At 48.7% G+C, this 11,298-nt stretch overlaps 1 protein-coding gene across 1 annotated transcript; it reads right to left on the bottom strand.

Moving 5' to 3' along the window:
- Nucleotides 1-618: 618 nt before the first annotated feature.
- On the bottom strand, nt 619-3,244 carry FRAT1 (FRAT regulator of Wnt signaling pathway 1). Its single transcript, XM_027112185.1, has one exon. The coding sequence runs from the start codon at nt 3,024-3,026 to the stop codon at nt 2,193-2,195; it is 834 nt and encodes a 277-aa protein (XP_026967986.1). The 5' UTR covers nt 3,027-3,244; the 3' UTR covers nt 619-2,192.
- Between the last annotated feature and the right edge of the window lie 8,054 nt (nt 3,245-11,298).

The raw sequence follows: 11,298 nt of genomic DNA, 5'->3' as shown, positions 1-11,298 counted from the left end.
TGGATATCCTGTTGCCAGCATGGCTCCTTCCTGGAGGAAACAGACCAAAGTAACTGAGAACAGGAGGGACAGAGATGGGCTGTTCCATCACTGCTTAGGGAGAGAATGGGAGTGAACGTGCCAAGGGCAAAGAGAGGAGAGGAGTCCTTTCATACCCTCCCTGTTGGCTTTCCCACTGCAGGTTTGCATCCTGAGCAGTCCCTAACCAAGGGCTGCCCCAGCCTAAAGGGCCACCTTGTGGAACAAGTCCACTTAATGGCCATAGAAAGAAAAAAGTGATAAGCCTCCCAGTCTGAAGTGACTGACTGATCTGATGTCCTTTGTTAATACAGTCAGAAGGAGCTTCTCCAGCACTGACTAGTAATCCAGAAGGCTCTAAGGCTTTAGTGCATGGGATTGGTCCAAAACCTGACCTCGCTTTCAGTTAATTTCATGCCAGCACCAATACACACCCAGCCACGCAGGCCCTGTCTAACTAGTGAGCTGCTCAGACACAAAGGCGCTCTAATTACCATCCACAAGCCAGGCTGACAAGGATTTCAAGTGTTTTCATGTTTATGGAGATCAGAGAAACGTGTTCTGTGCATCTCTCCCACCGACGACAAGTATAAAATAAAACCAAACAAAAAACCCAACGCATTTATTAAAAACAGATATTTCAGTTAAGTTAACATCCTATAATCAGGATAGCCACAATTCCAGACACTCCGCTGCGAAGTGTAGGTATGTCAATAGCCACATCTGGATGATGAACATGCCATTGAATCTGATAAAACTAAAACACCAACAATACCGTCTTAGATCCTTCAGACTGAGTGAATGTTATGTTATGTTACAAGCACTTCACCAGGTTCACAATGGCAAAGCCTGCAGCTTCTCCATTTGGAGGGTCACATTTTCTACTCGGTTTCCTTCACTTACAAAGGCGAGCTGGCATGGCTGGGGGAGGGGCAAAGGGAGGAAATCAACTCCATCTATCCCGGGAATTGCAGCTGTTATTGCAAAAGGCCCCGGAGAGCCCATTATAAGCTGCTGTGCTAGGCTGTGTGTCCCTGGAGTGCCCCATCACGTGGTGTCTCCTCAGCCCCCAGCTCGGGGCCCCCAGGAGCGCCAGCGCCACCCGCTAGAGTAGGACAGCAGAGCCGAGGGGAAGAGAAGGGACCCGAGGCCACTTCTCAGGGCAGTTTCCGTGAAAGCCCGGGGCGCGGCCGCCCGCGGGAGGCACCGGCGCCCAGCACGTCGCCGCCTCCTTACACCCGCGGTGGCAGCGGTGCGCGTGTCCTCAGGAGACTCCAGCACTTGCAAAACCCCGCGCTCTACTCCGAGTACAGGCGGAACCTGGCGACTCTCCCCTGCTGGAGCCCCGCAATCTCGTGTGCCCCCAGGAAACAGTGATCTTGAACCCGAGAAGGGGCGGACAGGCTGTGAAAATACACTTTCGAGGGGACCGAGGGTTCAACTCCGCGCCTTGCCCTCCCCTTTCCCCAGCACCTGTCGGCCCCACCTCCCATCAGCATCACAGGCGCACCGCCTTCCCCCGCCACTCAGAGAACTTCAGTCAGTTGCAAAGCGGGGGCAGAGAAAAGGTTACGTCTATTCAATTCCCCAAAACGTCCTTTCCCGGTGCCGCGTGTTTTGTATCAAGAACCAGCACCCCAAAATACACGAGATGGGTTTTTTTAAGTGTCGTAAAATTTCAAGTCTGGCAGTTTGAGGTACTCCCTGAAAGGATCTACACAGGTTCCTCTCCCCCAAATTGGATCAGGAACCAGCCCTGGAAAGGTAAAGCAAGTAACTGGGATCATCCTCGTCCTCTGGGCGTTCGGCGATCCTGAGAAGCGTGGGCTGTGACCACATGGTCATCAGGCTGGAGGGCCCGGAGAGGCTGCGTGGAACTGCACGCTGCGCCACCAGGACTGGTCACGCCGATGAGGAGTCCGGCTGACTGTGAGCTTGGGGTGCGCTCTGTAATCTGCCTCAAATAGGACCAACGAAGTCTTGTTTTTCAACCACATCGGGGCCCTCGACCTCAGTTCCCACGAAAACATTCGCGATTTTTCGATTCCTCGTCTTCATTAGTTATTTTCACGCTTCCAAAAGCGCGAGTTCACCAGTCTGAGTAGAGACGCAGCCCTCAGGGGGAACCCCTTGCCCTCCAGGCAGAGGCTGGCGCTGCGGCCACTCTCGGGGTGTTAGCTGCCGGGGACTAGAACGCCGTCGCCAGTTCTGAGCTGCGCCCTCCTCCCAGACGAGCCAGGGTCGCTGCAGGCCGGGCGAGGGCTGCGGGGCAAAGGGGGCTCATGCACTGGGGCCGACAGAGGGCCCACGAGCTGGCGTCGGGGAAGTTTTGCGTGTAACTGCAGCCGTCGCGAATGAAGCCTCCGCACGGCCTCCTTGATGAGGTTCCCCGAGATCACGAGCTGCTGCAGAAGCCGGTGCGGGTCGTCGTCGCCAGTGCGGGCTTGAGGCTGTAGCCCGCGTCGCTGCTGCAGGCGGCGGGAGGCGGCGGCGTCCCGCAGCCATCCTCGCCGGCAAGGACCCGACAGCGGCTGCGGGGCGCCTCGCTTGTCAGCTCCCGAAGGCCCATCAAGGCTGGGCTGAGGGGGCAATGGGGACAGCGCGCTGGGGCCTGCGGCGAGCTCGGCCACAAAGTAGGGCGCAGCCCGGCCCCGCACCCGGCCGCGGTCCCCGAGGGCGCAGCGCAGGGCCCCCGGGGGCGCCGGACCCCCAGTCTCGGCCGAGGCGGGCGGCAGAAGCAACGGCAGAGCCGGGGCTCGGGCCTTGTCCGCCCGCACCACCGCCGGGGGTCGCGGGGGCTGCAGTGGCGGCCCCGGGGGCGCGCACGGGGAGGCAGGGCGGTCCTGCGCCGCGTCCAGCTGCAGCGTCTCGCCGATCTGGGCCACCAGCCGGTCCACCTCGCCCGAGCCGCCCAGAGTCACCGACTGTTCCAGTAGGAGGAAGCTGTCCTCCTCCTCCTCCTCCTCTTCCTCGCCGGCTTCCTCTTCCTCCTCCCTCCGGCACGGCATGGCCCCCCGCGCGGGCACCCGGAGCTCTGCGGGAGTCGCCGGCGGCTCGGCTGCCCCCGGGGCTCGGTGGGCCGCGGCGGAGCCGGGCGCGGTGCTGAGGCCGAAGCCGGAGCCGGGGCGGACGCGGAAGCCGGAGCCCGCCAGGCACTCTCGCCGCGCGCCAGCAGCCGCGGGAGCCGGAATCCTACCGGCTCTGGTTGATTTGTAAACAATGGGTGACGTTGCAGCCGGCCCCTACCACCGCGCCGGGGAGGGGTTGCGCCGTACCGTTGAGGGGCGGGGCGCCCTCTGGGCAGGGGTCCCGGGTGAAGCCTTGATACCTCTGAGTTCTACAGCCCTGAATGCTGTCTGCGGGGGGCACTGGGGAGACGATCCTCGCTCTCTCGGCCGGGCGTGATCGGTATTTCCAGAAGATGGACACCGGCGTGGCCTCTGTTGGTTTCTTCCACACACAAGCAAGGACACTTACACCCACACACCCACACACTTCTCTCCCTTAGGCGCGTCAACTCATCTGTTTTTGGCATTTGCACCTTTGAGGTCCAGGATGCTGGCAATTTGGGAAGTGATGGCAGAGCGAGTGAAGCGAGTGAAGCGAGTGACGGAGAGGAGAAGGCGTCAGGCTAGGGATCTGTCTGGAGATTAGGCAAGCGAAGCTGAAAGAGATGAAAAGGAAGACGGAGACCTTGTGGTGCGATGGGGGTGGAGGATTGGGAACTGGCAAAGAAAGGCCACTGATTAACGTTTTTTTGATCAGGAGTGTGGGTATGTGGGGACCTGGACTGGGGCTGTCATTACTGGAGAGGAGGTTGCTCGTCTTGGGAGGGGCGGCGAGCTAGAAAGTTCTTTTAAGAAGAATGCCTCAGCCCAGTAGGGGAGTATCCTTTCTGAGGGGGTAGCAAGAGAAGAAAATGGTCAGCTATTTGGATGGAAATGGAGATACGGCCTCCGTAACCCTTCATGATATCATGGTTAGCTTAATGATTAACCAAGACTTCATTTTTTAACAGAAAGAGGTAGAAAACGATCCTTTACCGTCACGTTGCCTGGAGGTTTAAAATCTTTATTCAAGATCCCAAACCCTCAGGCCTAACTTCCAAACATTACACTTGTAGGTAGATTTTTGGTGGACCAACCTTTACAGGGAAGGGATAGTATCAGGGTGATGGAAATATTCTAAAACTGGATGATGGTAATGGTTGGACCATTAAGTTTTAAAAATCATTAAAACGAGTGAATTTTATGACATGCAAATTATATGTCAATAAAGCTGTTTTAACAATTAGCTGCAAAGCATGCACACACAAACACAGAAACCAGGCAGTAGAGAGCTACTTTAAAATGTGGAGCAGGGGAGTAGCATGATTTAGAAAGAGAGAGACTGGAGCTTGGGGATCCAGATAAGTAGAAACAAGGGTCTTGGTGGGCAGTTCCAAGATGATAATTACAGGAGCAAACTTTTCGAGAAGAATGGGATGGAGGAAAGAGGTGGGAAGTTGTTAAAAAAAGAGTTGGGCTTATTTTTGTCAGGTGTGGAGGGAAGAATGTGAGAATAAAAGAGGAAGAGGCAGTTTGAAGAAAGCAAATGAATTTTTTTAAATTAATTTATTTTTGGCTGCACTGTGTCTTTAGTTGCGGCAGGCGGGATCTAGTTCCCTGACCAAGGATCGCACCCTGGGCCCCCTGCATTGGGAATGTGGAGTCTTAACCACTGGGCCACCAGGGAAGTCCCCAGCAAATGAATTTTTAAATCTTGGGAATCGAGACTTCCACAGGGTGTCATAAAAATCATCACCTTCTTTTAGTGGATTCCTTAAGATTTTCTATATATGAGATCACATCATCTGCAGACAGAGATGAAGTTTTGCTTCTCCCTTTCTAATCTGGATGCCTTTTATTTTTCCTGCCTAATTGCCCTGGCTGAAACCCCTAGAACAACGATGAAGAGAATTGGTGAGGCCAGACATCCTTGTCTTATTCCTGATCTTAGGGGAAAGCATTCAGTCTTTCACCATTAAGTTTGATGTTGGCTCTGTTTTTTTTTTTTAATTAATTAATTAATTAAATTTTGGCTGCGTTGGGTCTCCTTGCTGGCTTTTTTTTTCTAGTTGCCACGAGCAGGGTGCTACTCTTCGGGGTGGTGCAGGGGCTTCTCACTGTGGTGGCTTCTCCTGTTGCAGAGCACAGTCTCTAGGTGCGCAGGCTTCAGTAGTTGTGGCACGCAGCCTCAGTAGTTGTGGCTCATCGGCTCTAGAGTGCAGGCTCAGTAGTTGTGGCACATGGGCTTAGTTGCTCTGCGGCATGTGGGATCTTCACGGACAAGGACTTGAACCTGTGTCCCCTGCACTGGCAGGCAGATTCTTAACCATTGCGCCCCCAAGGAAATCCTTGGCTCTGGGTTTTCATAGATGGCCTTACTCAGGTTGGGGATGTTCCCTTCTTTTTCTGGTTTGTTGAGCATTTTTTATTATGAATGGGTCATCCTCTCTATTTCTTTATTTGAAATATATTTGACATATAACCTTGTGTAAATTTAAGGCATCCCCTCATTTACAGTCATTCATTTGAGAGTGTGGTCAAAGCAGCACTTATTAGCTAGAATATTCTGAACCTAATTAGTTAAAATTTTTAAATGAAAATAATTAGCAGCAGTCTAAAATTTTTGTTTTTATTTTTTGATTCAAAATTTGTAAGCCTAATGCATGCATCGTTGTGTGTGTGAAAATGGTACAACCACATTGGGAAAAGTTCTGACAGTTGTTTTTTGTTGTTATTGTTGTTTTTTTTTTTTTTTTTGCGGTATGCGGGCCTCTCACTGTTGTGGCCTCTCCCGTTGCGGAGCACAGGCTCCGGACGCGCAGGCTCAGCGTCCATGGCTCACGGGCCCAGCCGCTCCGCGGCATGTGGGATCTTCCCAGACCGGGGCACGAACCCGTCTCCCCTGCATCGGCAGGTGGACTCTCAACCACTGCGCCACCAGGGAAGCTCTATTGTTGTTTTTTTAAGAATTGATTTTAGGGCTTCCCTGGTGGCGCAGTGATTAAGAATCCGCCTGCCAATGACTACTGATCCTACGCTCTAGAGCCCACGAGCCACAACTACTGAGCCCACGCACCACAGCTACTGAAGCCCGTGTGCCTAGAGCCCGTGCACTGCAACAAGAGAAACCACCTCAATGAGAAGTCCACGCACCGCAACAAAGAGTAGCCCCTGCTCTCCACAACTATAAAAAAAAAGAATTGATTTTATTTTGTTGAGTGGATGCTTCCTCTTACAGTGATATATGTTTATTGATATAGAATGATGTCATACTGTTTTTTTAAAATTTTTTAAAATTTATTTAATTTATTTTTGGCTGCATTGGGTCTTCCTTGCGGAGCAGTGTTCTAGGCGCGCAGGCTTCAGTAGTTGTGGTGCACGGGCTCTTCCCAGACCAGCGCTCAAACCCGTGTCCCCTGCATTGGCAGGTGGATTCTTAACCACTGCGCCACCAGGCAAGTCCTATATCTTGATATCTTGATTCCAGGTTTCCCAGGTGTATGCATGTGTTAAAAACTCATTGAATCATACACTTAGAATTCACTGTATGTAAATTTTACATGAAAAGTAAAAACTACACAAATATTGATTTCTAGTTAATAGGCATGCTGGGTGAAATATACTGATGTTTGCAATTTATTCTCAAGTGCACAAAAATGTGAGACGGATTGATATATAGATAGAAGGATGGTTAGGACAGGTAGGTATATGATAAAGCATGTATAGTAGAATGTTAATGTCACTGTATAACCCAGCAATTCCACTCCTAGGTATATACATGAGAGATTTGAAAACATGTTCACACAAATATTTGTACCCGAGTGTTCACAGCAGCATTATTCATAATAGCTCCAAACTAGAAGAACCTAAATGTTCATCAGCAAATGAATGGATGATAAAATGTTATCTATTCATACAATGGAATATAATTCATCATAAAAAGGAACTAAATAGTGTTATATGCTACAGCACGAGTGAACCTTGGAGACATTACGCTAAGCAAAAGAAACTAGACACAAAAGGCCACCTATTGTATGATTCCATTTATATGAAATGTTTGGAATAGACAAATCTTTCTATCTACAGATAGAAAGTAGATTAGTGGTTGCCAGGGTTGGGAAGAGAGGGAAATTAGGACTGATTGATAATGGGCATGGGATTTCTTTTGGGGTGATGAAAATGTTCTGCAATTAGTGGTGATGTTTGCACAATATAGTGAATACACTTAAAACCACTGAAGCACACACTTCAAAAGTGTACACTTTAAAATTCACTTTAAAGTGAATTTTATGTTATGTGAAGTATAGCTTAATTTTTTAAATGCTAAAAAAAATGTTAATGGTAGAATCTGGGTAGAACTAGGTGCTGGGTAATAGGGTTGTTCATTATTAAATTCCTTCAATTTTGTTGACTGAAAAGTTTAGAAAAAAATAAATTAAATGTTAGAAAAAAAAAAGCCACAGAAAGGGGGTGATTACTTTTGTGACTGCTTTTAGAACTGCCCAGGGCACAGAGAGCTGGCTCCAGGCTGACTATTGGGAAGGAAGGGAGAAACTGTACACCCTGCTGGCATGTTACCTAATGCCTGACAGGGCAATCCTGTGGATTCACACTCCAGGGTTGAAAAGATGTAGACAATCTGCTGCGCGTCGACTAAATTCTTGCCCAATGTGGAGGATTTCCAACTGTATGGCAGGATTGGGGCTTGCCACTGTTTTAGAGACCAGCAGCATCCCTGAGTGATGGGCCTTGGAAGCAGCAAAGCAGACACAGGCGTGCTCCTTTCCCCCTCCCTTCATTGCCCTCCAGCTCCCAGACAGGGAGGCTCTAGGAGCTGGGCTGGTTGGGGAGGAGGGATTTGTACTGAGAGAATTTAAGAGATTAGGGGATTCACACTGAGATGCAAAGAGGTGCTAATGAGTTATTAAACACCTCTCTGTAGAGTAGCAGCTACAGAAAGCTGGAAACACTGGGAAGGCAGAAGTTGAAAATGTCTTAGAGACTGCTTATGGGGCAGGGGAGATAACTGTCCACTGGTTAAACGGGGTGCTAGGAATAGTCAGGTCTGTAACTCAGTAGTTAAAATGGATTAAAGGATTGGGCTAACACTGGTGCAACAGTGTGGAGTATTTTGCCATTTATAAAAGTAGAAAGGACTCAAGATTGGAAAGAAGGTTTAGAGGGATGCAGCCCCAGTGGTGGAGACTGGAGTAATGTACTGAGTAGAATAGGGTCCCTTCCAAATTCATGTCCACCAGGAATCTGTAAATGTGACTTTATTTGGAAATAGGGCCTTTGAAGTTGTAATCAATGTAATGTGAGGTCGAACTGGATTAGGGTGGGCCCTCATCTAGTGGCCGGTATCCTTTTAAAAGAGGGAAATTTGGACACAGAGACACACAGGGAGGATGCCATGTATGGACAGAGGCAGAGATTGGAGTGATGTTTGCCACAAGCCAAGAAACACCAAGGATTGCCAGCAATCACCAGAAGCTAAGAGAGAGCATGGAGCAGCTTCTCCTGCTGAGACCCCAAGAAGGAACCGGCCCTGCCAACTGACACCTTATTTATATCAGACTTCTGGCCTCCAAAGCTGTGAGAAAATACATTTCTGTTGTTTTAAGTCACCAGGTTTGTGGTAATTTGTTACAGCAGCCCTGGGAAACCTAGTGCAAGCAGTTTCAAGGAATTGTTTAAAATGTGTAAACTATGGAGATTCAATGGAATAACTGAAGGCCTGAGAGCCTCTCTGATGGATTTTGAGTTATACTAGGCCCAGCCAGATCTACCATTAGAACAGGAAAAAAGAATGAAGAGATGAAAAGACAAGGGGCCACTACACCCTCATTGTATTTTTTTAAATATTTATTTATTTATTTGGTTGCGCCGGGTCTTAGTTGTGGCAGATGGGCTCCTTAGTTGCGGCTCCAGGCCTCCTTAGTTGTGGCATGCGAACTCTTAGTTGCAACATGCATGTGGGATCTAGTTCCCTGCCCAGGGATAGAACCTGGGCCCCATGCATTTGGAGTGTGGAATCTTATCCACTGCGCCACCAGGGAAGTACCCCTCATTATTGTACGTTTTTGTTTTTGTTTTTTAATCTGGTTGTGCTGAGTCTTAGTTGTGGCAGGCAGGCCCTTTTTAGTTGCAGCTCACAGGATCATTAGCTGCTCCAGGGCTCCTTAGTTGCGGCAGGCGGGCTCCTTAATTATGGCATGTGAACTCTTAGTTGCGGCATGCATGTGAGATCTAGTTCCCTGACCAGGGATCGAACCTGGGCCCCATGCATTGGGAGTGCGGAGTCTCATCCACTGCGCCACCAGGGAAGTCCCCCCCCGCCACACTCATTGTATGTTGATCATGGGTAAAAAAATGGCCATGTCAGGAACACATCTCTACAGGGACTATTAGGATGATCCTACATAGGCTGATGCAGTTAACGCTCTTATTTCTGGGACTGTAGAAAAGACTGTACTGCCCTTGCCAAACCAGGCAGTGGGAATGGAAAAGTAGATGCTCGAGCTCACAGAGTGATTGGCTATAGGTGTCAAGGGAAAACGGTCTCGGATCTGCAGAGGCTTTGTGTCTGTCTGGGTGCCTGAGTGTCAACAGAATCGGAAATCAGGAGAGACATGGTCAGGTAGTATAATTCAGAATCTTTAAAAAAGACTTTAGTTTTATTTATTTGAATAGATAATACAGCCACGTGGTTCAAAATTCTAAAGGTCAAAATGAGTACAGTGAAAGAAAGCCCTCCCCCCATTCCTGTCCCCAGCCACCCAGTTTCCCTTCCTGGAGGCAAACTATATTAACATTTGTTGTATATTCTTTTCAAATATATTTTATGCATTTACATATATATTTTCTATATTCTGCCTTTGTTAAATAGTAGTTATTAACAGAGGCTGCAAGTTGCCTCCCAGTTACTATCCTTCCCTTCAACACCAAGTTGTAGCAGCACCAGAGCCATAGACCACATTTTCCGGCTTCTCCTACAGCTAGATGGGGCCATGTGATTAAGTTCTGGCCAGTGAGGTGTAAGTGGGAAGTGTATGGTATTTTTGGAAAATCTCGCTATTACGAAGGGGGCCAAGTGCCTCTCTTTTTCTTTCATCTTGTCTCCTGGAATGTGGATGTGATGGTTAGAGCTCTAGCAGCCATATTGAACTATGAAAGAGCAGTGAATTTGAAGGAATCTCAAACGAGGTCTGAAGACACAAATACAGTCCTAGACTTCCTGCCTCCAGATCTCTTCTATGTGAGAAAGAAATAACATTCTATCTTTTTTAAAAAATTTATTTACTTAATTTACTTATTTTTGGCTGCGTTGGGTCTTCGTTGCTGCACACAAGCTTTCTCCAGTTGCGGCGAGTGGGGGCTACTCTTCGTTGAGGTGCACGGGCTTCTCATTGCGGTGGCCTCTCTTGTTGCGGAGCACGGGCTCTAGGCACGTGGGCTTCAGTAGTTGTGGCACGTGAGCTCAGCAGCTGTAGCTCACGGGCTCTAGAGCGCAGGCTGAGTAGTTGTGGCGCAGGTGCTTAGTTGCTCTGCGGCATGTGGGATCTTCCTGGACCAGGGCTCAAACCCGTGTCTCCTGCATTGGCAGGCGGATTCCCAGCCACTGCGCCACCAGGGAAGCCCAACATTCTGTTTTGTTTAGGTCAACCAGGAACTTTTAAAAGACAATGTGAATATAATCAGAAAATCTTCAAAGGTGATTTGGAGGGCAATGCCAGTCAGGCAAGGCCTGTGGGAAGTACTCAGATCAGGAAATGAAGCAGATAATAATAGTCACTACCATATATTGATTAATTTTTTAACAGTTTTATTGAGATATAATTTACCATAAATTTCACACATTTAAAATGTACAATTCAATGTTTTTTAGTATATTTAACAGAGTTATGCAACCATCACCATAATCTAATTTTAGAACATTTGCATCACCCCCCAAAGAAACTGTGTATCCATTAGCTACACAGAAAAGCACTTTACAGATATTATTTTCTTTAATCTTCCAATAACCTCTGAGTTTAGTATTATCCTTTTTCATGGATAAGAAAACCTAGGCCCAGAGTTAAGAAAAATTGTGCAAGGTCACACAAACTACCAGAGCCAGAACCAGGATTCAAACTCAGTTTTGGTTGATGCCAAAGCCTGACCTTCTCAAACCACTACCCAGGTGCTGTTACCCAGGTTCTGCAATCTGGTCTTTTAACTCTGCCTGGTTCTT

This window comes from Aethalodelphis obliquidens, unplaced genomic scaffold, assembly GCF_003676395.1.
Source record: "Aethalodelphis obliquidens isolate GAN/ISIS:26980383/991018 unplaced genomic scaffold, ASM367639v1 scaffold11, whole genome shotgun sequence".
Classification (NCBI taxonomy): domain Eukaryota; kingdom Metazoa; phylum Chordata; class Mammalia; order Artiodactyla; family Delphinidae; genus Aethalodelphis; species Aethalodelphis obliquidens.
This window is presented reverse-complemented; position numbering and strand designations above follow the sequence as displayed.

Bases quoted from the DNA above. Each gene is read 5' to 3' on its own strand.
- FRAT1 (XM_027112185.1), bottom strand. From the start codon at position 3,026: ATGCCGTGCCGGAGGGAGGAGGAAGAGGAAGCCGGCGAGGAAGAGGAG.